Below are 27,935 nucleotides of genomic sequence, written 5' to 3'. Positions count from 1 at the left end.
GAGGCTGGAAGAAGAATGGACCAAAATCACACCAGAGCAGTGTGAGAGCCTAGTGGTACACTGAGGCCGCAGATGTGCTGAAGTCATTTACAGCAGAGGCCTGCACACTTACTAATTCCTGACTATTGTAACCTTCAGATTCTTTTTCCATGCCAAAGTCATTGCTGTTCACTAGTTTTGATTAGTGCATTTTCAGAAAAATAATTTTAGTGAAGGCAGCACGGCGGCGCAGTGGTTAGCGCATGTGCGGCACAGTTCATGTCTTGGGAACCTCCTGCGTGGGTTCAAATCCAGCTCCAGACTTCCTGTGCGGAGTTTGTATGTTCTCCCCGTGCTTGCGTGGGTTTCCTCCGGGCACTCCGGTTTCCTCCCACATTCCAAAAACATGCATTTCAGGTGAATTGGCTGGTGCAAATTGTCCCTGGGTGTGAATGAGCGAGTGAGTTGTCTGTCCCCGTGTGCCCTGCGATTGGCTGGCAACCAGTTCAGGGTGTCCTCTGCCCACTGCCCGATGATTGCTGGGATGGGCTCCAGCACCCCTGCACCCTACTGAGGATAAGCGGTGTATCTGATGAGATGAGATTTTTAGTGAAAAGTATGGAACAGTGAAGAAGGTGTTCTTTCAAAATTGTTACATTTTTTATGGGTTGTTCTCGAATTTTGATCTTCAGTGTGTATAGATAATATATAAATATATATATATATATATATATATATATATATTATGAAAAAAATCTAAGTCACTTTAGTGCTGAACTGTATTGGAGGTTCATATCGAATTCAGACAAAACGTTCAACACCCATAAAACAAAATATATAAAAATTGCGGGGATCAACAGTCACCCCCAACTTTTCACAAATGTATTACTACAAGTAAACTGCCAAAATAAACAAAATTATAGATATCATCGAATCGGTAATTATCGACGTCTTAAAATTGTGGATCCCGCTTGCAATGAAAACGGCGTGCGCCAACCCGGAAGTGTGACGTCAAACTGGAGACCAAAACATTTGCCTCAATCTACTAATGACCGCGTTGTCGAAAAGTCTGTCGCTTCCATATAATCTATCAAATTATTCCACAAAATGTAACTATATGGTGCTAATTTAGTCAACAAAATATACAGTTGCGGCTTCGCAACTGTATCAAAATGACATTCCCTCAACCCGCCAATGTTCACCATTCAAAATTAGCTCAATCTGCTAGCATTCGTTGACGTAATGTGATGAGATGTGTGTGAAACACGCTTCTGCTCCTCCCACGTTTTTATTTTGAAAAGAACAGTTCTGCTTTTTCATGGAGGGGACAGTTCATAGCATATTCGACCATTTTGGAAATCAGAAGACTCCCGGTCGGTGATGGAGCCACACGCGGTTGCTGGCTGCGTGAACGTCGGTTGTCTCACCAGCACGTTGCCGGAGATTCCCTACCAGAAGCTGACCGACTTGTACTACCTGAATGGAGGTGGATTTGGTACCGTGTTCAAGGCTCAGCATTCCGACTGGAGGACAGCAGTGGCCGTCAAGTGCCTCAAACTCGACTCCCCGTTCGGCGAAAGGTACACACGTATCTCTGTAGTTTCATTTAGCTTACAATTGGAAATTGTAGCATATACACCCAAGGTGTACTGTATAAAATTAAGTGTTGCTCACACAATTGTAACTGAGTCGGAAAATATTCACAATCTTGAAGTAATACTCGCAACGAGGCTCCCCTCTCACAAATCCACAATTTTCTTATGTACTTCTTCAGCAGTATTGGGCACGTTACTTGAAATAAATAATTAGCTATAGTTACTCACTACTTCTTCCAAACAGTAACTGCTTTAGTAAGTCGTGTTTTTTATAGCCCTTAATCACAAGGAGTCTCAAAGGGCTGCACAGACCACACAGTATTGCTAACTATAGACTATTATGACACCATCCCCTGATCTAAAACCTACATGAGGGCAAGGAAAAAGTCAAAAACCTCAAGATGAGGAAAATGAAGAAACCTTGTGACAGGACCGCACGTGAGGTAATCCCCCTTTCAGGATAACCAGTAACTGAATTACTCTATAATAAAAGTAATTGGTTACCAGGGAAAATAACCACTTAAGTTATTTTGGAATTAAGTTGTTGTATGTCAAAGAATATGACATATGAATAGAAGAAGAAGAAAATAATTTACTTTTATTGTCATTCTTGTGCCCATGCACGCAGAACGAAATGTCGATACATCTGACCCGCACTGTTAAACTGTAGCGAGCCAATGCAGCCGCAGTGGTGCAGTGTTTGAGTCAGTTGAATAGAGAAGGACTAGTAGTTGTATTATAGACCCTTGGACTATTTATTGGACCTGACCAGCAACATATTTATCCTACACTTGAAGTGCAACAAAAATAAACGTCAAACAATATTAAGGGAGTTTAATCTGTTAAATCTAACAAACAATCTAACAAACACCCACCAAAACAGGTTGTGTTACTTAAATGAGAACAGAAATGCTTTCGTGCCATGGGAACTCAGGATGGTAAGTGTATACAATGCTAGTGACATTTTTTTTGTGGGGTGGGGGGGTGTCAGGTGTTTCACACATTTTTATTGAAAAAAATATATATATTGGAAGCATTTGGTTTTAACCGGTTTGTCTTTTCTTTTAAACCTTTTCCAGCTTTTGACAATAATGTCTCACATAAATCCCTTGACAACTCTGCAAGATGGGGATAGTTCCAATATTTTAAAGGAACATGTGTATTCTTTAGTGCCATCCTAGTGGTTAAACAATTTTCCTTCATTATAAAGAAAACTGTTGAATGGGATGATAAGCAAACATACATCAACTTTCATATAAAAGTGCACGTCTTTTAATTAATATGGTTTGAGGAATTTGTATTTTTTTGACATGAGGTTCACCTAGAGAGCTGACATGTATGTTGGCCATCTTGTACCAAATAACATAAACCAGACTTTTTTCCCCCTTTTTCTTAGCTCTTTATTTTCTTTGTGTATGTCTTATTTCACTTTTTTGTTTTTCTTTTCTTTATCGTTTTTCAATTATTTTAATTTTCCCCCTTTTTTTCCTTTTCTTTTTTCTTCTTTGTTTTTTTGCTCCTTTTTGTGTTTTTTCTTCATGTTTTTTTTTCTATATTATCTTGTCTCCTTTTTTCTTCGTAAGGAGCCGAGCAGAAAAATACTGCTGACCGGTGACATTGAGTCTCAATTTTGTAATCTTCATATTAGTTTTTGCTTGGACTACACAAAACAGTGACTAATCTAATCTTTAATATTACACACTGTCCCTTTTGAGAAATGCAGAACTGGCAGAAAGATCAACAAATACGAAAATTCACAAACTGACCAAAATTTAACAGAATTACAGAAAAAAACGATAAACACAAAAATAAACACATATATAACTGACGTAATGTCTGCTAAAGGTCTCTTCCTCACAACCCACAACAATTTTTAAAACCAAATTATATTTCCAATAATAGGAAAGCAGTAAACTGTTCAGAGGAAGTATTGTTTGAATGACACCATGGTACGGTACATTTCAGTCACTTAATTTAAAGGGAATACGTGCATGTCAGGTGAATTGGCCGGTCCAAATTGTCCCTAGGTGTGAATGAGCGAATGAGTTGTCTGTCCCTGTGTGCCCTGCGATTGGCTGGTAACCAGTTCAGGGTGTCCCCTGCCCACTGCCCGGAGATCGCTGGGATGGGCTCCAGCCCCCCCGCGACCCTAATGAGGATAAGCGGTACGACTAATGAGATGAGATGAGACGTGTCACATTGACCCGTAGACATCACTGTCTTATGAAGTGCAACTGAAAACGAGTGCTACAAAGCACATGGAAAATACAAACTATGGAGATTCAAAGTGACCAAACCACATTATTTTCCCCAGCTCTTCACATGGGTGTTGTTTTTTGGGACTACCTGCAGCAGAAAAATGGCAGAGAATCATGTCACTTTCCTTTGTGGGGCGCATGTGGGTGGATTGACTAGGGTTGTAGGGGTACCATTTACTGTAGTGTGTCGTGGGCTAGTACAGCCTGGCGGCACCCATCTTTTCTCCACCGACTCCCATTTAAATAAAACAAGCAAATGGCCGGGCATTGCCTGGCATTCTACTTGGGCAATGTTGTTGGGGCAGTGGTTTGTTGAAACGTGTGCATAAGAAACTATTGCATCAATCAAGAATAAAAGATTGTATTTAGCTGCTTGGAGTGGTGGACCCAATTTGGCCGGGAAGGGTGTTAAAGACCCCACAAAAGTAGACGCCACGAAAGCAGATGTTTATTGATATTGTTAGTATTTATTGTGGATGTCTTGAAACAAAAGCTCGCTAAAGACACTCGCGGAGGCCTAAAGTATAACAATGTAAATTTTCACAAAAATTGGTTCAGCTGTTCGGAGCCTTTAATAAGTCACACACTTACACACACATACAGGGATTTAGATGGATTAGATAGATGCACATTTATACGATAGTTTATGTATTTTTCCCTATTTTTCAAAACATGTTTTTTTCAATTGATTTAGGTTTTTTTTTTTGCGCTAGCGGGCCCTAAATAATACACAATGTTCTTTTTTTAAAGTGGTCGGTCATAAAATTGTCCTGGCTGTGTGTAAAAGAGGCAGCACGGCAGAGCAGTGGTTAGCGCGTGTGTGGCACAGTTCTGAGGTCATGAGATCGAACCTCCAGTGTGAAGTTTGCATGTTCTCCCCGTGCTTGTGTATGTTTCCTCCGGGCACTTCCCACATTCCAAAAACATGCATGTCAGGTTAATTGGATGGTTCAAGTTGTCCCTAGGTGTGAATGAGCGAGCGAAGTGTCTGTCCCTGTGTGCCATGCGACTGGCTGGCAACCAGTTCAGGGTTTCCCCTGCCCAACTCCCGAAGATAGCTGGGATGGGCTCCAGCACCCCCGTGACCCTACTGTGGATAAGCGGTGCAGATAATGGATGGATAATGGATGTGTGTAAAAGATAAAACAGTGGTATTGTTAATTTGTGCGCTGCACTTTATCACACCCTTCTGCTAATTACCAATTATGGCTTTTGGGAATCGGGACATTATACTAATAATATTTGTTGTTAATTATTTCAAATATGCTGACATTTTTTTTTAATTTTGTATCTTATTTTAAAAATGTGTATCATGTTTACGGTGATCATACAAAACTCAATTCCAATGAAGTTGGGAAAGTGTGTTAATTGCAAATAAAAATTGATCCAAGTAAATTGCAAATTCTTTTCAACCCATATTTAAATGAATGCACAGCAAAGACAACATATTTATTGTCTTCACTCATAAACTTTATTGTTTTGGGAGAAAATCATCAACTCTGTAATTTGATGACAGCAACACGTGCCAAAATAGTTGGGACAGGTGTCAATAACTACTCAGAAAGTGGATGAATGGAAATCAACCAACTATTTGCAGGTGAACAGATGAATTAGCAACAGGTGAGAGTTGTTACTGGGTATAAAAAAGGGAGACCCGAACAAGCTAAGTCATTCACATGCAAGGATGGGGCGAGGTTCACCTCTTTGTGAACAACTGCGTGAGCAAATTGTTGAACAGTTTAAAAACAACATTCCTCAAAGTACAATTGCAAGGAATTTAGGGATATCATCATCTACAGTCCATAATATTGTGAAAAGGTTCAGGGAATCTGGAGAAATCACTGTGCGTAAACGGCATGGCCGTAAACCATTATTGAATGCCCGTGACCTCCGAGCCCTCAAGCGGTACTGCATTAAGAACCGACATCAATGTGTAAAGGACATCACCACATGGGCTCAGGAACACTTTGGAAAACCACTGTCAGTCAATACAGTTCGACGCTATATCCGTAAGTGTGGGTTAAAACTTTATGTTGCAAAGCGTAAGCCATTCATCAACAACATCCAGAAACGCCGCAGGGTTCTCTGGGCCCGAGCCCATCTAAAATGGACTGATACAAAGTGGAAAAGTGTTCTGTGGTCTGATGAGTCAGTTTTCCAAATTGTGTTTGGAAATTGTGGACGTCGTGTCCTCCGGTCCAAAGAAGAACAGAACCACCCAGACTGTTATGCACGCAAAGTGCAAAAGCCAGCATCTGTGATGGTATGGGGGTGCATGAGTGGCCAAGGAATGGGTAACCTGCACATCTGTGAAGGCACCATTAATGCAGAAAAGTACATTCAGGTTTTGGAACAAAGTATGTTGCCATCCAAACAGAATCTTTACCATGGGCGCCCTTGCTTCTTCCAGCAGGATAATGCCAAGCCACACACTGCACGTCTCACGACAGCGTGGCTTCGTAGTAAGAGGGTGCGGGTGCTTGACTGGCCTGCCTGCAGTCCTGACCTGTCTCCCATTGAAAATGTGTGGCGCATTATAAAGCGCAGAATAAGACAAAGGAGACCCCGGACTGTTGAACAGCTGAAGCTGTACATAAAGCAAGAATGGGAAAGGATTCCACTATCAACGATTCAACAACTAGTCTCCTCACTTCCTAAACGTTTATTGAGTGTTATTAAAAGGAAAGGTGATGTAACACAATGGTGAAGAAGCCCCTTTCCCAACTACTTTGGCACTTGTTGCAATCATAAAATTCTAAGTTTATCATTATTTGCTTATGGAAATAAAGTTTATGAGTTTGAACATGGATAATCTTGTCTTTGTGGTGTATTCATTTAAATATGGGTTAGAAAAGGTTTGCAAGTCATTCTATTCTAATTTTACTGACATTTTAAACTTTTTCCCAACTTCAATGGAATTGACTTTTGTATAATTTCCTGCCATGGATGAATGAATTAATGGCTTTTATTGTCATTACACACGTAATGGAGGGCTTCTTCTTTGAGTGCAAGTAAAACAAATTAAAAAGATATAAATGTGCAAAAGGATAAGAACGTTATGTATTATACATCAATAATATAGTGTTTATATGTACATATTCACTGTGGCAGTAGTACAGAATATTATGCTCATGAACGCTGAAGATGGTAGTTCATGACGGTAATGGAAAAGCATATCCTCTTTTTGGTGGTTCTTGCTTTAATGCACTTGTAGCGCCTTCCAGATGGCAGAAGGTCAAACAGCTGGGTACCTGAATGTAACCTGTCCTTGATAATGTTTACACTCTGCTGAGGCACTGACTGGAGTAGAGGGCAGGGAATGATTTGCTGTGTTGCTTTTACTGTCCTATGCAGCGGCCTTCAGTCCGCCTCAGTGCAGCTCCTGTTCCATGTAGAAACTCGGTAGGTCAGCACACTGAGTTACTGGATGAGTGGTAGAAGGCCAGCAGCAGCTTCCTGTCTAGGTTGTTCCTCCTAAGGACATTTAGGAAGTGTAGGTGCTGCTGGGCCTGTTTTATATGATGGCTGTGGGGTTAGTTGTCCAGCTGAAATCATCACAGATTAGGAACCAACAGATTAAAAGCTATAAGTCTGTGGTATAAATAGCAATAGTTAGACAGGGTAACTAATGATATAAAATACTATTTGATGGTAGAGAATTTAAAAGCTGTGCCTTTGTCATTTGTAATTACAAAAACAGTTAAAGTAATGTTTAACCATTTCCTTAAGCTTGACATTCGGAAATAGCTGGTTTAACTATAGATAATAAGACTTTTTACTTGACAACAATAATGTAATTTGAATCTGGTGGTGTTCCAGGGAAAGAATGTGTCTATTGAAGGAGGCAGAGATCCTCCACAAGGCCCGCTTCAACTACATCATCCAAATTTTTGGCATCTGCAATGAGCCAGAATTCTTCTGCATTGTGACTGAATTTATGAGCAATGGCTCTTTGGACCAACTTCTGCATGAGGTACAGTAAATGTTTTCTTCCTCTATCAAAGTAGCACGGAGCTTGTCAACACATTGTGAGATAGTCATTTCCTTTTTTAATATAAGAAGCATAATTTAATGGATGATGATATCAGACAATGGAAGAACTTACAAATTTTAATGCGGAGCAGTAAGTGACTGACATTTCAAGATCAGTGGAGGATGAATCACTAAGTCAACAACGGTCAATCGAGTGGCTTGACACTAAGTGTACAACAAAGAAAACAAGCTTATCTTTACAAATGCCCATCTTTCTCTAAAACAAAGCAATCCGAGTTTCTATTTTGCTCCAATAGGTCCGAATACCTTCAGCCAGTTGTTACCAAATCAAATGATGGTTGACATTTTGTTTAGCCATTAAAATATCAAACATAATTTTATGCCATTTTCCGAGGGTTGTATCCAAATTCGCAAGTGTGCATGATCATTGATTTGACTTCTGAAAGGAGAAATTCTGAAAAGGGAAATCGAACATTTACAAATCTTTCACAATGGCTAAAAATTGGCCAAAGCAAAATACAAATTTGCAAACATTTTAGTGTAGTAAAGGAGTTGTCTCCAAATGGCCCCTTTTGGAAACACCTAAACCTACCATTAGAAAAATGTGTAAAATACAATGTTTAGTTTTTCAGATTGTGATCAAATTTGACAAAGTACTAGGTAAGGCTTCAAGATATATTCTTACCTGTTTTCCAGCTGAGGTACCCATGTTACACTCAACCGCAGGCATTTAATTGCAAAAAAACATCCATCCATTATCTGCACCGCTTGTCCTCAGTAGGGTCGCGGGGGTGCTGAAGCCCATCCGAGCTATCTTCGGGCAGTGGGCAGGGGACACCCTTAACTGGTTGCGAGGCAGTCACAGAGACAGACACACCTAGAGACAATTTCGACCGGCCAATTAACCTAACCTGCATGTTTTTGGAAACCTGGAGAAAACCCACGCAAGCACGGGGAGAACATGCAAACTCCAACCAGAACTGTGCCACACACGCGCTAACCATTGCTCCACCGTGCTGCCCACCAAAACCATCCATATTCTCCTAATAGTTCAAGAACAGCATTTAATTTACTTTAGGTATGTCTTGGATTAGGATTTCAGGCGAATTGTACAGGAACGTTAAGGGGTTAAAGGTGGAGTGCGTAGTTTGAGGTGTTCTTAATAAGTTGACAGTTAAATATGTTTTCTATTATGCCCAATCAATCAATGCCCAACTGAGTTCAAAGGGCCCCTATGCTTTATTTTCCATTGGCTTTTATCTTACTTTCATGTCAAGTCATGTCAAGTCATGTTTATTCCTAAAGCCCTTAATCACAAAGAGTCTCAAAGGGCTGCACAGTTCAAATACAACTGCAAACTACAGACTATTATGACACCATCCCCTCATCTAAAACCTACATGAGGGCAAATAATACACATGTTATCAACATAAAATATAGGTTATTCATATGCTATAGAGTAGAAGTGTGTTTTAAGCTTAGATTTAAACATTTCCACTGAGGTTGCAGATCGAATCTCAGGGGGAAGACCATTCCACAGCACCGCAGCCCTGATGGAGAACGCTCTCGAACCTGCGGATCTCTTCTTGGCTTTTGGGATCACTAGTAGGCCAGCGTTTTCACAGCAAAGGCTCCAGACCGGAACATAGGGGGAAATTCAATCTGAAAGATATGAGGGAGCAAGTCCATGCACGATTTTGTTTACTACCAACAGAACCTTAAAATCACATCTAAAGCTAACAGGGAGCCAATGCAAGTTAGCTAAAATCGGGGTAATGTGATCAAACTTTCTTGTCTTAGTTAAAAGCCTCGCTGCAGCATTTTGTACCAGCTGAAGGCTCTTGATTTTGGACTTCGGGAGACCCGAGAGTAGCGCATTACAGTAATCGAGACGGGAGGTAACAAACGCGTGAATTATAATGTCCGCATCCGACTGAGACAGCTTAGGGCGAATTTTAGCAATGTTGCGAAGATGGAAGAAAGCTGTTCTAGTAATATTCTTCACGTGTGTTTGAAGGGACAGATCGGTGTTCGGGCAGAACAAACCCCCTAAAGATTAGCGTGTCTAAGAAATGCATACTTATTATGTGTTATTCTAACGCCATTTCCTGGCTTAAAGTCATGATTGCAGCCTTAAATTTTCAAATCCCGCACCCCACTTTTAAGTACAGGGAAAATTAAAATTTAGGATTCATTTTCTTTTAACTTTATTATGTTTTTTTTATTAGACAAGTACTATGTTTGCAATTTTTTCAACTCACTTGGTTTCACTCATATTGTAAATAATTGCATGCCTGTGTGATGTGTACGTAGAAGGAACGGTACCCTGTGCTGGCCTGGCCTTTGAGACTGAGGGTTCTATATGAGATCGCTTTGGGAGTCAACTTTCTTCACAACATGTCTCCGCCACTTTTCCACCATGACCTGAAGACACAGAATATTCTTTTGGACAGTGAATTCCATGTTAAGGTGGGTGGGGTTTTATTTTCAGCAAGGGAACATCGCTTATTCTAAAATAACATCCTCCGGACTATGGCAGTTGGTTTTTTCTTAATTGTTGAATAATTGTTATTTAAGATGAACACTTAAGCTTCAGATGTATGTGTTCCAAAGGCAAAACTACAAAAGGTTTAAAACTTCAACAGAAAAACTTTGGCTTTACCAAAGTATAACTTGGAACACACATGTTTAATAAAAGATACCTAAAAAGGGTTCTTTAGCATTTGTACACATTTTATTTGTTCACACTAAAATGAGGCACAATATGCTTGTTTATTAGCTACCACAAGTTGATTTTAGCTTAAAGTGAAGTATACAACAAAACAGCTATTAACTTTTTGAAATTTTGTCAAGCAAAAGTCCAAAAAAATTATACAGTGGACCAATACAGTTTGCTCGGGCCAAGTAAGTGCACAAAATAATGTTCCATTCAGATATGGTAGGTGATTTATATATTCTTTTTAGTTTTTTAAATGCATTCAAATAAATAAATACATTAATATAGAATAATGATTTCTTATAAAATACCAAAAAAATCATATTTACATATATAAAATTGAAGTATAATCATCTGATATGACAGATAGACGATAAATTTGCACATATTTTGTGTCATGTTGATCTTTAAAAATGTTCTGCAAAGAAACAGCAAAATTAAATGAAAAATCTGCTTAATGTCATACTAGGTCGTTTTGCAGATTTTAAAGGGACTTTGTGTATTATTTAGCTCTGCCTACTGGTAAAATTATCCTTTTGAAAAAAAAGAAACTGTTGATTTGAGCGATTTTAATTATCGAACCATCATATGAAAGTGCATTTTTAGTCATACATCAAGAAATTTGTATTTTACATTACATGAGGCTGACATGATTGTCATCTTGCTGCCAAGGGTTCCCCCAAAAGCCTAAAACCTTCTGAAAGTTGCATGTTAAATGATGGGGGGGAAATTGCACTGCAACCGATTTTTTTTCCAGGGATAAATACTGAATTTATGACAAATGTGATTAGTTCATCACTTGACGGAACACTGGAATGTGTACTAGATGACATTATAAATAACAAGAAACATATGACATAGTGGTCATGATGACTCTGTTTTTCGTATTTTTCACTCTGTAGCACTCGTTTTTGGTTTCACTACACAATACAGCGACATCTAGTGGTCCGATACTACACAGCATCTCTCTAAGTACTGTCTTTCCTTTTTACAAAAAAAAAAACAGACTAAAAACATAGACAAGTGCGGTAATAGCATTTGTCATTTCGGTTTTCAGTTTTCATCAAAAAATTTCATTTGATATTTTAGCTGGTTTAATTTGAGCTACTACACAATTAAACCTGAATTTACAATTGCACATGTCCTAAATGCTACTGCAGTATAATAAATCCCTGATGTTCTTCTTACCATCTAGATTGCTGATTTTGGTCTTTCCAAGTGGCGCCAGCTGTCAGTTAGTCAGGGCTCAGGTTCCAAGCCATCGGAAATTGGGGGCACGGTCATTTACATGCCCCCCGAGGAGTATGAGCCCTCCAAGAGCCGCCGTGCTGAAGTTAAGCACGATATGTACAGGTAATCAGGGAATGCTTTCATATTACGTTGTACTTTAAAAGTTGTACTATAATATTTTCATGCCGGCCTTTTACTCTCTTCTTCATAAGTTACGCCATCATCATGTGGGAGGTGCTTTCCAGGCAAATTCCATACGAAGGTAATTTTTTTTACCTGATTTTCACTGTGCGTCCTGCCTTATACAGGGGATACCTCTTTATACGAGCACCTCCACAAGAATCTGAATAGACGCGTTCTTTTTTACAAAAATTTTGCTGGGTTCACAAAGGAAAATCCAGTTTATGAGCAGTCCCAGATCCTACCACTAAAGACAGCTCGTGATGGCTCACTGTCTTCAGCTGGGTCCGGTTTGTCCATGCGCGTCTCCCGCCATCAGGCCTCTGATTCCGCAACCTTTGTTATACCTTTTATATTTCGCATTTCGCAGCAAATTTGTTTCTATCACATCTCTTCAATCACATTTTACATTTTTGGTGACTTTTTTGTTTACTGTAACCAGTTCTGAAAAGGGTAATGGTAAAGTGTCTGAGGAAAAAGAAGAACGATGACAATTGAAACGTACTAATAAGTAATAGAAAAAAGGCTTCATTTGACCAAACCTAAGAGTACACAAAGCGCGGAAAAATTTACACAGCGCTTTGCTGCATTTCTTTTCCGAGGAGGAAGAACTAGAGAAGCTGGCATCTCCAATGGAGATTTGATAGGTGCTGATTAGTGGGATGAAGGTGCTGCTTTTGTTGAAGAAAATCCAGGAAAAAGTAGCAACTTGTCTTGCAGCAGCTAACCTTAATGAGACTCACATTAGGCAATTCCGTAACATTTTAAAGGAGAGGCAGAGACAAGTCAAGTAAATTTTATTTGTTTAGCCCTTAACCACCAAAAGTCTCAAACGGCGGCACAGATCTCCCTTACAACATCCCCTTATCTGGAGCCTACATGAAGGCAACCTCAGGATGAGGAAAATAAGGAAAGCGCACATAAGTTGATTCCCCCATCCAAGATGACCAGGGTGCAATATTTGTAAGGGCATAAACGCATAATACAATACACAGGCATCATTAACATGAGCTATAGGTAATAAATGAATCTCGAATTGAGACAACTTTCCTTGTATACGTTTTTTCCCCCAAAAAAGACTTGTAGGAAGTGATAGCATTGTAAGTCCACCTAAAAGGGCAAAAGGAAGTGATATATGAAAATTTAAAAAGGCCAAAGAAATTGGGCTTTAAAAAATATCTTTTCGTTTTAAATTACAAAAACTAAAATTTTAGGTGTACAGTGCTTACGTGTCATCAAAAGTCTGCATCGATCCTCCTCCCATACTCCTGCACCTCTGCAACACGCACACATCTCCTCTACAGCGATTCCCTCAAAATAAACTCTCATTTTGTTTTCTTCTTACTTTAGGGAGGTCTAATTATTAATTAATTTATTTTATATCAGGAATAATTACTCGATACACAAGCAAGTTCCTGTAAATAATTAAGCTCGTATTTAGAGGTACCACCGTATGTGACTTTTGCTGCGCATGACAGAAGTGAGCAACCCAATGAAGATTATGTTCAACGTACTTCGCGGAATGCGCCCCGACACCAGCTACGCCAGTTTGTCTGATCAAATCCCCAGCAGAGACACGCTGGTTTCCTTAATGACGTGCGGCTGGAACGCCAACCCCGACGAACGACCTTCCTTCCTCAGTGAGTGGTGTTTTAGTCTAAACGTGAAACGTTTCCCCGTAAGGTGACTGTGCGGCATCCTCGCTTCGATTTCAGAGTGTCTAATTGAGCTGGAGCCCATGGTGAGGAAGTTCAACGAAATCGAATTCCTGCTTGCTGTACTAGAGATCAAAAAGTCAAAGGTCAGTAAAGATGCTTTTTATTTTTTGTGTTACACTGATAATGTGTCTAATGTTACAGGAAGTCATTTTGTTAGTTGCTGATTCTGGTATCTGTGGCGCTGAGTAACTTTCTGAACATACTGTGAGACCTTTGCTTCCTTGATCTTATCTGAGTTGTCTGAACCCGTGACGCATGTTTGTTTATCTTCACAAAGTTCAGTATTCAGAAACTCCCCCGGAAGGTGACGAGTTACAAATCGGGAGTTATAGCTGACTGGTCATTCATTTCGTTTCCCCTCAACATGTCCTTTCTCTTTCTGTGTCATGGTAAAATTCCCGAGAAAGATGAACACTTCCAATTAATGTACATTTTTATTTTTTCTTGACGCATTTTTACAATTGACTATTCAAAATGAGCTGGTAAAATGTGGTTTGTTCTGAAAAAAATAGACATTTTACCCATATCCTTGTTATTGATGAAAATTAGGGCTGTCCGATATCCCCTTTTTTCAAACTGATACCAATATCACCTGATTGGGTGTCCTCAGTATCAATACCAGAGATACCACAAAACCCCTCTCCCCCCACCCCAAAAAAAATTTAAAAAGTAAAAAAAAAAAACACATTATTTCAAAACTAATATTTTCCCCTTTGTAATGCATAAAATAAATGACAATTCTTCCCTGATTTTAAATAATTGATTGTAAATGAGGCCACTAGAGTGCAGCCGATACTGGTGTAGCCCAGCATTGTTATTGAGCTTCATACAAGTGAAGAAAACAACTCTGCGTTTTGTTCGTTTTTAAAGAGTCAGTATGTATTATTTGGCACCTCCCAGAAGTAAAAACACTGAATTCCTTTTAAAAGAAGCAATATTGAATTAAATTATACAAAACATAACTACTATACATCCATCCATCCATCCATTATCTGCACCGCATATCCTCAGTAGGGTCGCGGGGGTGCTGGGGCCCATCCCAGCTATCTTCGGGCAGTGGGCAGGGGACACCCTGAACTGGTTGCCAGCCAGTCGCAGGGCTCATGGAGACAAAAATTCTCTCGTTCATTCACACCTAGGGACAATTTGGACCGGCTAAATAACCGGACATGCATGTTTTGGGAATGTGGGAGGAAACCGGAGTGCTCGGAGGAAACCCACACAAGCACAGGGAGAACATGCAAACTCCACACGGGAAGGTTTGATCTCACGACCACAGAACTGTGCCGCACAAGGGCCAACCACTGCGCTGCAAACATGCTTTAAAAAAATGCATTGGTCAAAAATGTGCAATTATTATACATAACATGAGCCTCACCTAGAGGAAGCTATAATAATTGTCATCTGTGCTTCGGGTACCCAAAAGACTCGTAAAAGGCTTGGCAATAAATTGAGAAGAAAAAAGGTGTAGTTTGGTTACCATCAGTCTCTGTGGTTTGTGTTTTTAGCACTCATTTTCTGTTGCTCAACCCAATACAGTGACATCTAGTGGTCAAATACACATTGCCCCTTTGTAACACAAATATCTTTCTATAAGGTTGGTTAAAAATACTACACAAATCTATTCATGGAAAAAGGGACATTTATTTTCTTATTTTAAGTACCATAACTAGTCATTATCTTTCTTCTTCTGACATTCAATAATGCTCTCCAATGCATAAAAAAATGTAGGAGTATAATTTTCAGTATGCATTAAAAAATTGCTGGTGAAACGCAAATGCCGCCGGGCCGTAGTTTGGATATCATAAAATAAGACTGGTGGTAATCATGAATGCAAGACCTATTGTTATTCATAGTTTCCATCCTTAGTGCAAATATATACTTTTGTTTTTTTGTCTCACTCTAATTTACTATTAATAACAAAACAGCTCATTGAAATCTGAATAAATGTGTTAAAATTGAAGTGTGGATATGTTTTGCTTTTTTGTGTTAAAAAAAATGTTAAAATATTTGTGATGTTGTGCAATCCATATTAATTTGAATGATTCTGTTTGATTCCTGGGAATAGACTTGGATTTGGGATGTTATGGCTCAGTTAAAGAAGGTATGCAAACATTTATCAATTGTAACAAAAAACAGAAGAAAAATGTGCTTTTATTTAAAATTGTAATGGTAATAACAAGTACCAACACTAGGGGATATAAATCCTATCAAGCACACAACACTGGGAGGAATAATCAAGCTATTTTTTCACTATTGTAAGTTTTAATTATCTACGAGTGATCATGTTGAACTGTGAATGTAAAACAACCTTATATTTTGTCCATTATCAGTATGTTCCCTCCTGTTGTCGTCCGTACCACACACTTTTAATACTAAAATTTTTTTTTTTTTTTTTTTTTCCTTCTAATTTCCTGTTCTCCATCTAAAGCTGGCTCAGCACTCAAACTGCTGCACAGCTCTGCCTGAAAGCGAAAATACTGATGAGGACAAAACTTTGAAGAGGAAGGGCACGTGTTTCCCTTGGACGGTCAGTTAGGACATGTGCCAGACAACAGTTCAACAATACAAGCAGTTATTTAGCTATCAATTTTAACCATAATTTGTTTGTGTTTGACAGGAGAGCTGTTCCTCAGGTTCATATTCGTCGCAGAAATTGGACATTTCACTTCCTGGCGCTCTCACCAGCACCATCACTGAGCTTTCAAAAGGTGCCACTCAAGTACTGCACAATTTTTTTTTAAAAAGCCAGTTCAAAAGTATAGGAGAAAATTTTAGTTTTAAAAACAAAATCTGTCCGATTACGGTAAGTATATTTTGGACTGATAATTTTGCTCGTTTTAAATATTTGATTACTTTAAAGTTTTAATAGACACTTAAAATAAGGCAGAGAATACCTCAATGGGTTTTGAACTTGCTCAGGAGAGCTCAAACCTCAGATAAGAGATTTCAACCTGTTCTAAAAGCCCTCATTTTGAGCCCTTCCTTTTTATTAAATCTCCCTGGTTTCAATAGAAGATCCACCTTAAAGAATATGGAGTTCATTAAACAGCAACATGTTTGGCTGATAGTGACAATGATTTAAACAGTCAATAATAGTACAAACAACAGTGCAGTAATAGTCCAAATAATAAAGTGGCGTCCTATGCAATCTCTATTGCAGGTGTCCAATATTAAAAACAGAATAAACTTGTCTATATTGATATATTTTTAATTGTTATTATTACTACCAGAAATTATTATCATTTATTATAAATTATTTGTTATGATTTCTGTTCATTTTTCTTTTTATTTTACATATTGTACTGATTTTCCATATTTTTCTTCATTATCATACCTTAAAATTCGGACTATAGAGCGCACTTGATCATAAACCGCACCCTATACATTTTTAAAATAAAAAACATTTTATACATGCATAAGCCGCATGTGCCCACATTGAAACATGATATTTACAAAGGAAGACAGTACACGTAAAGGGTTTTAATGAAACGGTATACGGTACCTTAACCCCTTAACCGTATGGACTTTGGATAAACAAATGCATGTCTGTTCGATGTCACCAGTCACTGAACTATGTCATGCCACATATCGTTGGAAAGCTTAAACTCTTGGAATTCAAGATATGATGACCATTTCAAAATATTCTCAACATCACGATAAGTTTGAAACTAGATACCCGTAAACTATAAAGCCAGCATAACTCACCGTTACGTCCCCTGGCTGTTTTGAACTTCTTTGAATGTCCGAAAAAATGGCTTCTTTACATCAAGGACACTCCATAGAATCCAACCGAGTAAATATTTTTTCCAAAACATACGATAATACCGACAGATGAATAGGAATCCGCCTTAAACATTTCGTCTTTGTTGGACGTCGCTTTGTGTAATGTGTTTTTTTCAACACATTATTTCTCATCTCATCTCATTAGCCGTACCGCTTATCCTCATTAGGGTCGCGGGGGGGCTGGAGCCCATCCCAGCATAAAAACAACAATGCCTAGAATGTTACTTAAGCAATTATAAAATATTTTGTATCAGAAATTATATATACATTTTGAGACATCTGCCATATCAAACGATCTTATTTTTCATATTTTACAAGGAAAACAATATTCATAAAATTACACAATGTTGTGCTTTTCTTGACGGTCTAAGTGCTTACAATTAATAAGAGAGATTAATGAAGGAAATTAAAATAATTTGTCATAATTAGAATTAAGTAATATTGGCACCTAATTAAGTAACCCACAAGTAGTCAAACACTCATTTAATAACATTTAAAAATGAATGTATTTAGTTTTTCTTTTCATCCCACCACTGAAGTCGCTCCTTCATCTGTTGCCATTTATCCTCTAGATTCCCCCGACTCTCTGGAGGACCCCTTTGCTGTCAACCATCTTAATGGATTTCAGAGCGCCCGGCCGATCAACGACCTCAACAAATCTCTCAACAATGCAGCCCTTCTGCCAACAGCTGAGAGCGAAACGCAGCTAGAAGCCCTCACACTTAGTGTTAATTGTGCAACGCTTCAAGGTGTGATCACTTTTCATTTTGGATCATTTAAGGAACAGTGTGACATCTTCAAACAAGCTTAATTTGTTCCAAGATGGCGCTCGTAGCTTGAATTGGTCATGTAGCGGGCACATTTTACTGATATGAAATAATTAAAAACAAATGTGTCCGATCCTGTCCGCCCTAAAGCCTCCAAGGAGAACCCTAAGTAACTATAAAACACATTTCCGTGATCAAATATTACAGTTTTATTTTGTGTAGATAACATTTGAAAAAAAGTGGATTTTTTTTTTTTTTTTTTAAACCAAAAAATTCTCCTTGTGAAAAACATGATTTAGCCCAACCTGCCCCAGACTCTAGCTTCGGTGGCCTCCAAATATATTTAGTTTGAGACCCCTTCTCTGGATAGACAACACCACACATATGATCAATCACATACCCCAGGGGTCCCCAAACATATTCCTGTGTGAGCCTCATAACTTTTCTGTTATCTGATAAGGGACCGAGGTCCGTTAGTAACAGGAAAACAGTGACGTCTGTAGGAGCGCCTAAATGTAAAAAAAATATTGTTTTCCAGAAAGCCACAATCAAATAGCCCTTCTGGATTCTTTACAAAGCAAAAATCAACAAATAAATATGAACCCTATTAATTAAAACAATCAGCGTTTTTGAACCTTTTTCAAGCCAAGGCACATTTCTTTCATTGAAAAAAATCTCGCGGAACACCACTAGTTTTAAATGTGCAAAACAAGCTGATATTAACAATATAAGTGTTTTTAAACATTGACGAATGACCTTGTATTATAACGTCTTGTATACGAATAAGATAAACACGAAGAATAAAGTACTTTATAATATTTTATATCTATAATCACTCAGTGTGAAACCTTGGCCTGTTTGGATGAAAATAGAGCTGATATCCTGGCAGGAATCAATGAAAGGCACTAAAATGAAATGAAATGATCTGCATTTTATATAGCGCTTTTCAAGTCAATGACTTCCCAAAGCGCTTTTACAATGTGCTCCACATTTCCCAATAGCGGCCTTGCAGCCATGTAAGGCGCTAACCTGCTTATTGCGGGTATTAGGGGTTCAAGTGTCTTACCCAAGGACACTTCGACATGTAACACGGAGGAGCTGGGATTCGAACTGGAATCCCTTGATCCCAAGACGAGTGCTCTACCTCCTGAGCTACTGCCGCCCCGCACTAACAATGCTCTTCCTCCATGGTTCTCAGTTTTTCCTCTCACTAATTCGCTTATATCCAAGCACAAGGCAATTAGCTACTTGCTGCCTCTAACGGTATGGAAGAGTATTGCATCAGTACTCTGCCAGGCACTAGACCGCAAACAAGTTGGATAATTTCCCACACCACAACTGACAATATCGGCACAGTGGTTTAAAAACACTAAAACAGATGATAAACAAAAAACCCTTTGTAGATTTCCACAGAAAAAAAGTCAATAAGACTAAATAAATATGACTATTTATGAAAAAAAGAATAAGCAAATAACACTGTGATTTCTTCTCTGAGTTCAGCTTTGTTGTCAGAGCACTGGACCACCAGTGGTATAGAAGACTTATAAAGAGGCATAGGACTTAATGTATTCATCACACTATCTTTAGTCACGGTACTAGAGACCATTGTTAATTTTGTTGTACATTTCACAAGTTACAAATACTGTTACAACCTAAAAAAGTTATTTTCCAAAAAGTTGAGAGGAAATGTGCGTCTAAATACATGCTGGTATTGTTCAGGGGTGGACCAAATGTGGAGGCGCGTGCCGTTTGCAGGCCATAATTTGGGGACCACTGATATATGCCTTTGTCACATTATTCCCAAGTTTTCTTGGAAACGAGTACTCTTAAGAAACTTGGCAATGTTCAACTGTTGTTTTCTAAACAATGGTAAAGGCGAAAAAAAAAAATATTAATGCAAGAAGAGTGTTTAAGCTTTCTTTTCATATATCCTATGCCTATATAGCTAGAGAACAAACTGTAGGCCTTCAAAAATGTTTTGAAATGGCAAAATTTGGCTGGCTTTGGCTCTTCCCATTTGGGAGAAAAGTCTGGTACAGGATGAGTTACTAGAAAAAATGTGAGAGAGGGGGTAAAAAAAGTGTCTCGATCCGAACCGGCTCTTACTTTGTGGGGAGCCGCCTCATAGAGTTGTTACGTTCTCGTTCTAGGTGTGTGAACTAAGACTAAAAGATTCTGATTTCCGATTTTTCTTCTCCCGTCTACCCTCTTGCTCCTTCCTTCTTGCAGATAATTCGACATGCCGCACTCCTCCACCTTTGCAAGGCCCCGTGGGTCAGTGGATGTCGATGCGGCGTGAGGAGATAGTGGCCCAGATGACGGACGCCTGCCTCAACCAAAGCTTGGACGCTTTGCTGGCGCGCTCCATGCTAATGCGAGAAGATTACGAACTGGTGGTCAACCAGAACACTCGTGCCGCCAAGGTCCGACAGCTGCTCGACAACTGCTACAGGCACGGCGAGGATTTCTGCCGGCTGGTGGCCCGCAAACTGCACCACAACAAGCAGATGGGGCTCCAGCCTTACCCTAGTGAGATCACCTCAGTCAGCGTCTTCGTAGTGCCCAGTGCTCCGCCTCTTTCGCTGTCCTGCAACATTCCAAGGAACATGTAGGCTCCTCAGCATTGATATTCGCTCTATGGATGTCTTACATGTGACAAACGCCAAGCACTAATGTGAAGCTGGAAGACAACTGCAAAAAAATGTGATTTTTTTTTTTTTTTCCCCCCAATTACAGTTCTATCTCTTTACGAGCACCTCTAAACAGGTGAATTTTGATACAAGAAAAATCTTGCTCCTCCTATGATACAATATCCAGGTCATGAGCGTTGCCAGAGGCTACCACTGGAAACCAGATGTAAGATCATGCCTAAAAATTTCAGCCTGACCCAGGTCCAAGGGGTATCAAAGTCCGAGCACGACCAACTAACTTCATTTGCACGACCGAGCCTGAAGCGAACCCTAAACTTAGTATTTTATTTGGGAGGACTAAGGAGGAGGAGAGGTGATTTATGATAACAAATTAAAGCTGGTGTTTTGTAACAAAATCTAAGTTAAACAACACAGTATCAACATTTACATATTTTATATTTCTGTGTCTTCAGAGGTTGCTTTAATCGACAATTTTCCATCATTTAGAGATTTTTTTAAAGAGTTGACAAAAATCTTATGGCTGTCTGCCATTTTGATGAATTAAAAATTCGGCCAATCTCATGCTGCACATAAAGAGAAAAGAGGCAAAGACACAGAGAAGAAAAATTAAAGCCTGTCAAATGCGGGGTATCGATTTAGTATGCATTTTTCGGAAAATGTATTTATTTTTCTTAAAATCAGCCTGAGAGATGCATGATGCGAACATATTGATTGACATTTTAGGCCCGAAGCGGGTTAGGCTCGGGTTAAATATCTTACCTCTGAAACACACAGAGTATTTGAATGGAAGGAAGACAATTGTTAAAAAACAATAATTTAATTCCAGTGATAGTTTTTTTTTTTTACATATTCAGGTTATATATCTGTTTATCATCCTTCTCATCTCTCATTAGCCGTACCGCTTCTCCTCATTAGGGTCGCGGGTGGGGCTGGAGCCCATCCCAGCCATCTCCAGGCAGTGGGCAGGGGACACCCTGAACTGGTTGCTAGCCAGTCGCAGGGCACACAGGGACAGACAGCTCATTCGCTCATTCACACCTAGGGACAATTTGGACCGGCCAATTCACCTGAAATGCATGTTTTTGGAATGTGGGAGGAAACCGGAGTGCCCGGAGGAAACCCACGCAAGCACGGGGAGAACATACAAACTCCGCACAGGAAGTCTGGAGCTGGATTTGAACCCACGACAGGTTCCCGAGACATTAACTGTGCCGCACAAGCGCTAACCACTGTGCTGCCGTATATCATCCTTTCCAAAGTCAAATTTTTCATCCAATTTTCGTAGAAAACTTCGATGCTCATAAAACTTGCTGGTGATTTATTTTTATATGACACAGTTGTTTTTCTGTCTTTTAATGGTAGATATAAATAAGGAAATTTACAGTTTGGACTCAAGCGCTTGAATTGTTACAAATTCGGTGGTGTATTTGCTTTTTTATCATAGTAATCAGAGTTAACAAGTTTACTAGTTTTTTATGTCCTGCCAAGAACATGTGTTGGTCTGTGATATCTTTTGTTCCATTTTTTTTGTTGCCAATTTGCAGATATTTTTGCATATTTTTAGTGATGCAGCGCCCGATAGTGGTCAAAAAAGTTTAAAACAACGAAAACAATAGTGATTATAAATAACAAAAATTTGTGAACTTTAGCATATATGTAGTTATTTCAAATATTTGTTATTCGACAAATTAATATTTTTTGGACGCAACATGAGACTCACCGAAAGGGAGCTGACATGATTGTTTGATATCTTGCTGCTATGGATACCCCCAAAAACCTTGTGAAAGGCTGGGCAAAAAAAGGTGAACATGTAGCACTCATGTTTAGTTCCACTACACAATACAACAACGTCTAGTGGTCAAATTTTACAATTGCTGTTTTCAAGACATGGATTTTAGTTGTTTGTCTCAACGCCAACACGTCTTCTTCTCCAGCTGTTCCCTTGACTTTAATAACATTCATATGCTGTTTGTACTTGGTCCAAATCTTCAATACAGCTGACTGTGAACATCCCACATTTTTGGCAACCATACGAGTAGAGTTGCCTTCTTCAAGAAGTTTGATGATCCTGTCTTGTTGGAGCCACAATGCTTGCCAATCCACTTAGTCCAGGAGGCCTGCAAGTTGTGATAACTGCACAATTAACTGCTGACTAACGAGCAGACTTCATCTAAGCCAGGTGCCCAATTCAGGAAAGGAAATTGATTGGGTGTGTCCTTATTTTCTACCTAAGGTGCACTGATTCCAATTTTCTTTCCCCATAATTGAATGATTCAATTTCCATTTCCCTGCAATTGCTCTTCAAAAGTAACATTTACTGACCATTGCAATGTTTTTCTTCATTTCTTTTAGTGTTTCTGGATGCCAATTTGTTGCACTTTGGAATGACCTTACGGTTGTTACATGTTTTTGATCTGAGTTTTTTTTTTTTTTTTTAGATTAAAATGTCTGAGTTAGTCCAGGAATGGTGATTCCATACTTTTTGCTAGGGGTTGTATATTCCACTTGAGTCCACATTAAGCCACTGTCAAATTTCAAGCTTTGGCTGACTGCAGTTTCTGTGAAACAAAATTTGAGCATTCCATATCCTGAAAAAGCATCTGTTTACTGCCATTCTTTCTTCATAGTAAGGTTGAGAAAATGGTCGGAACCATTTTTTTTCGGCCACTTTATACCACGGAGGGGGAACTCTTGAAGCGCATCTTCCTAAAGTATGGTAAACTCAACTTTATTTATCTTTATAGAGCATATTAGTTTATGAAACGTTTATTTTTGAGTACAAAACAATACAGGTTACTTATAGTCAAGTCATTTTTATTTGTATAGCCCTTCATCATAAAGAGTCTCAAAGGGCTTCACAGGTTATTACAGACTATTTTTTCAGACTATTATAACACCATCCCCTGATCTGGAACCAACACGAGGGCAAGGAAAAACTCATCCTCAACATGAGGAAAATGAAGAAACATTGAAAATATATACAAGCCTTAAACATTCTTGTAATAACCCTTATGTACTAGTTGGTTCTTTGTCCTCTCCATATAAGCAAGATAGAATATTTACACGTTAAGACAGTTTACAGTAGTAAAAAAAAAACAGAATTCTTGAGAGCAACATGCTACACATAATACTGGTGATTTACTGTAAGCAATTGTATTTAACAGTACTCCATTGGCAGTGCACAATTCAACAGATGCACAGTTTTGCCTCAGTTGTTAAAATTGAACTATGGTGCTAAAATGTTCTGGTCAAACAGTTCACAAGTCTGAGCCGTGTTGGCTTACTCCAGACAATTTTCTGTAAATGTCCGATAATTCTTTGAAACATGTTTGCAGTTTTGGGTGGCGTGACTCTGAATCTTTGGGGCCTTCACTTCCTCAAAGCCGGTTTTCAGTGATAGTGTTGCAAGTGCACACTGGCTGATATTTCAAGTTAAAGAGGCGATTATTAGTTATTTTTTTGTCTCTGGGGATTCTCATCATTTCAGGGTCCTTACAGATTATCATATATATATATATATATATATATATATATATATATATATATATATATATATATATATATATAGAGGGTGGGCGGTACAGTTAATTTTGGTATCAATTGGATACAAGGGGATACAGGATGGAATTAAGTGATACCGATCTGATGATTCTTTTTGCTTAGAAATGTTCTGAGTTTTGAACAATCCCCCTTCCACTAGTTAGATAAATATAATTATGATGAATACAGCACTAAAAGTTTAGGCAATATGAATCTTTTATTTCTGATTAAGTATTTAAAATGGAATCATCAAAAGTATTTTTTAATGCTTCTACAACTGTTTCAAAACAAAAGTCGACAGGCAAACCCAAAAAAAGAAGAAATGTAACTAGAATACAAATATAACATTGTCAACATGACAACTATAATACCTTCCAGTGCACAGTATTTTGGAAATTAAGTCAGAAAGTGCAAATAGTGTACCATGTAAAAATATATATATTTTAAAACTTTTACTAAACACCTGATACAAAACAAAAGTTGAGTCAAACAAAAAGAAATCAGTGAAATTAAAATACAAATACTGTTTGATCATAGCAAATAAAAATAATTAAAATACCTTCCATTGTAAAATATTTAGAAGATAATTTTGGTAGTGCAAGTAAAGTGTAATCCGGACAATGATATTGATCCAATCACTGCAGGAAAGAGGTCAAAATGTAGTGGAAGCTAGAGCTCTTGTTGGTGATAGGAATGAGTGGAGAGGTGTTGTGAAAGGATAGTGGGATGTTTGGACGCATTCTTAGGGATGGACGGGGCACCCGTATGATGCGGCAGGGGTAAACCAGTGAAAGCTGTTGAACAGAAAAGTGTGTTGTCACCCTGACACGAGTGACATAGCCGCTTTCTTGTGTCCCGTTTCATCTGGAGGGACGAAAGCATGACCAAATTAGGTGCCGAGGTGCCTAACTTGTTTGGGCATTTGGGTTGGCCATGATCCAAAAGTTTTTGTCTGTGTTTTTTGCTACTTTTTCCCTTTTTTTTTCTTTGTTTTTTGTATGTGTTTGTCTTGCTGTCGGTCACCCCTCTCAAGGGATATGACCAGGGTAGATAGATACCGAGATTTTGCACAAAATAATATATATCTTCCAAAGTTTACTCTGGCAATACAGTATTGTTTTTATTTCAATGACCAGCAATTCAAAAATAAACGCATGGTAGTTTTCTTTTTAGAGAATGTTGAGATGAGTTAAACAATCTTGATTACATTTCATGCAGATGAGTCTTTTCATTTTAAACGGTAGTCTAACCTTTTTTTGATCGTCCATCTATACCAGTAATTTTTGCACACTAGTGTTGTCAGGTGTGCCATGAGAAATGATCCAATGTCACTTTTTGAAATTTAAAATTTTATAAAACATTTATGAATCATTTTCTACAATATATTGTGTAATTGTCAAGTGTATGTGCTATAAAAACTGGAGGTATTTGAATTATATTGTAATTAAACGTACTGTTCAGTGTCATTTTATTACATTTTTGGTTTGTGGTGTGCTGCAATGTAAAAAATGTGCCCTGGCTCAAAAAAGGTTGAAAAACTACATCTATACTACCGGTGTTACTTAGAAGGTTAAAAATAAAACGTTCTGCCACCAGAGAGCAGAAGCTGCAACTAACCTCCCTTTCGATTGACATTTTGTATATTTTTTGCTTTAGTAAATTAGTGATTAAGAGATTTTTTTAGTTGTATTTTGTGCCATTTTCTCTGTTTGGTGACGTGGTGGTTTATTTTTCCAATGTTATTTATGGGCCTTAACCTAATAAACTGAGCACTTATTTGTAAACCATTCATCTGGTAGAGTAGACAGTTTATTACAGAAGTGCTCTCAAATGTATGCTTCCCCTTTGGGCTGTTGTCAGGTGGTAGGGTGTGGTTTAATTCCTGAGGCCATCTTCTGCTATCCCTTACAGTGTGGATATGGTTAGTCTGTGCCTGCCATATTATATTTTATTTCTATAACTATTTATTTTGTTTGTATCTTAACCATTGAGAATGTGTATTAGTTGAACAGGTTGTTGGCTGTTGAAAAAGAAGGGGATTATTGTTTTAATGTACACTGAATGTTTTTATACAGCACATTGAGTGGAAATTATGTTGAAAAGAGCTTTACAATTAAATGTGATTTAATGTAACAATGGTAGTTTTCTGCTATTTTCCTTAGGCTGTTCGTTGTATTTCAGGTGACGAGATTGTTTGCAGAACAGAGGCTGGAGAAGCATCACTGCTTGAGATTTTTTTTAATACTAGAATATTCTGGACACCATTATGATACAGAAAGAAAAATATTGTGCAAGTGACATTTAAGGCAAACGTTTACATTTTTTTTTATCAGGCGTTGCAAAAACGCTGTTGATGTTTTCGGTTGTTTTCTGTCGTTTGATCGATATCTTGCTATTGGCCATTTGCACTTTTAACATTTGTACTCAGGAAACTTTTGCAAGGCACTCTAAATGCTCCTTAATTCCTCAAATATTTTTTTTTTTTCCCTTTTTTTCTGGACTTTTTTTCTTTTGCTTTTCGCTTTCCCACATTTTCCCCCATTTCGTTTTTTTTTGTTATTTCTTTTTTATCCTTTTTGTTGTACTCAATTTTTTTCATACTGTTTCTCTGTATAATCACAGGTCGCACAAGCCAACTAAGAGTTATTAAGCGTCCCCGCTAAATATGAAGTATAAAATATCTTTTAATAACCTATTTTCCTTCAATCACAGCATATCGTTTAGCTCCTCAGTGGCTTTGCTTTGCCATTGCATTTTTGCTTGCATTAGTTTGGTCTAGATCAGGGGATGGTGTCATAAGAGACGGCTCAGCTAAAAAGTCTCTGTAGTGCGAAGTGGAAGGAGAAGAGGACGACGAGGTGAGCGGAGAACATGAGGTAAAATTTTGGACTATTTGATAAAGTTTCAGGAGCGAGCAGAGAGAGTGGGAAAGGTGAGATGGCACAACATTCATTTGGACAGGTAACTTAAAATTAGTTTTACCTGGTTATATCAGTATCAGAAATTATTTTCCCCCCATTTTATTAACACTCCACTTATTGAAACATAAATATTTTGTTTGTTTGTTGTACATGATTCAATTGTTTGTTTGTACATGATTCAGATTGAATCGTTTCTTGTACATGATTCAATTGATTCAAATTGAATCGTTTCTCCGGCGCCGTCACGAATGGCAGCCACTCCAGCAGCTCCCGTGTTATTTTCGATTGTTGTCAGTTATTTTCGATTGTTCTCGGCTTAGGGGTGCTGCTGGAAGGGTGAATTTCCCTTCGGGGATGAATAAAGTATCTATCTATCTATCTATCTATCTATCTATTTTGACAGCTCGCCCCTGTGTCACTGTAGTCTTGTGGTCGATGGAATTTTTGACATGAGGCTCTTTTGTGTACAATAATATACGAATATGACCATGGGCCATTAGAAAATCAGCTGCTTTGAGACGTGAAACCATGTTTGGGTGGTATTTCTGTTGTGGGCAGGGTCGTTGGCACATCAAAATGACAAACCCAAGGAGTACGACTG

At 38.4% G+C, this 27,935-nt stretch overlaps 1 protein-coding gene across 1 annotated transcript; it reads left to right on the top strand.

Moving 5' to 3' along the window:
- Nucleotides 1-1,003: 1,003 nt before the first annotated feature.
- On the top strand, nucleotides 1,004-26,549 carry ripk2 (receptor-interacting serine-threonine kinase 2). Its single transcript, XM_088335193.1, has 11 exons — nucleotides 1,004-1,559; nucleotides 7,652-7,805; nucleotides 10,139-10,294; nucleotides 11,737-11,894; nucleotides 11,984-12,033; nucleotides 13,430-13,591; nucleotides 13,667-13,752; nucleotides 16,101-16,199; nucleotides 16,290-16,380; nucleotides 18,028-18,204; nucleotides 20,452-26,549. Exons 1-11 carry the CDS (start codon nucleotides 1,360-1,362, stop codon nucleotides 20,832-20,834), a joined length of 1,716 nt encoding a protein of 571 aa, XP_088191319.1. The 5' UTR covers nucleotides 1,004-1,359; the 3' UTR covers nucleotides 20,835-26,549.
- Nucleotides 26,550-27,935: the final 1,386 nt, after the last annotated feature.

The sequence above is a fragment of the Urocampus carinirostris genome, chromosome 1 (assembly GCF_059441175.1).
Source record: "Urocampus carinirostris isolate Australia breed hairy pipefish chromosome 1, RoL_Ucar_1.0, whole genome shotgun sequence".
In the NCBI taxonomy this organism is placed as follows: Eukaryota; Metazoa; Chordata; class Actinopteri; order Syngnathiformes; family Syngnathidae; genus Urocampus; species Urocampus carinirostris.
Note: the sequence above shows the minus strand (reverse complement) of the source record. Positions and strands in the feature narration are given on the sequence as shown.

Coding starts and splice junctions, on each gene's coding strand:
- ripk2 (XM_088335193.1), top strand. CDS start 1,360: ATGGAGCCACACGCGGTTGCTGGCTGCGTGAACGTCGGTTGTCTCACC. Junction 1,560..7,651: donor GACTCCCCGTTCGGCGAAAG/GTACACACGTAT, acceptor GTGGTGTTCCAG/GGAAAGAATGTGTCTATTGA. Junction 10,295..11,736: donor ACAGTGAATTCCATGTTAAG/GTGGGTGGGGTT, acceptor CTTACCATCTAG/ATTGCTGATTTTGGTCTTTC.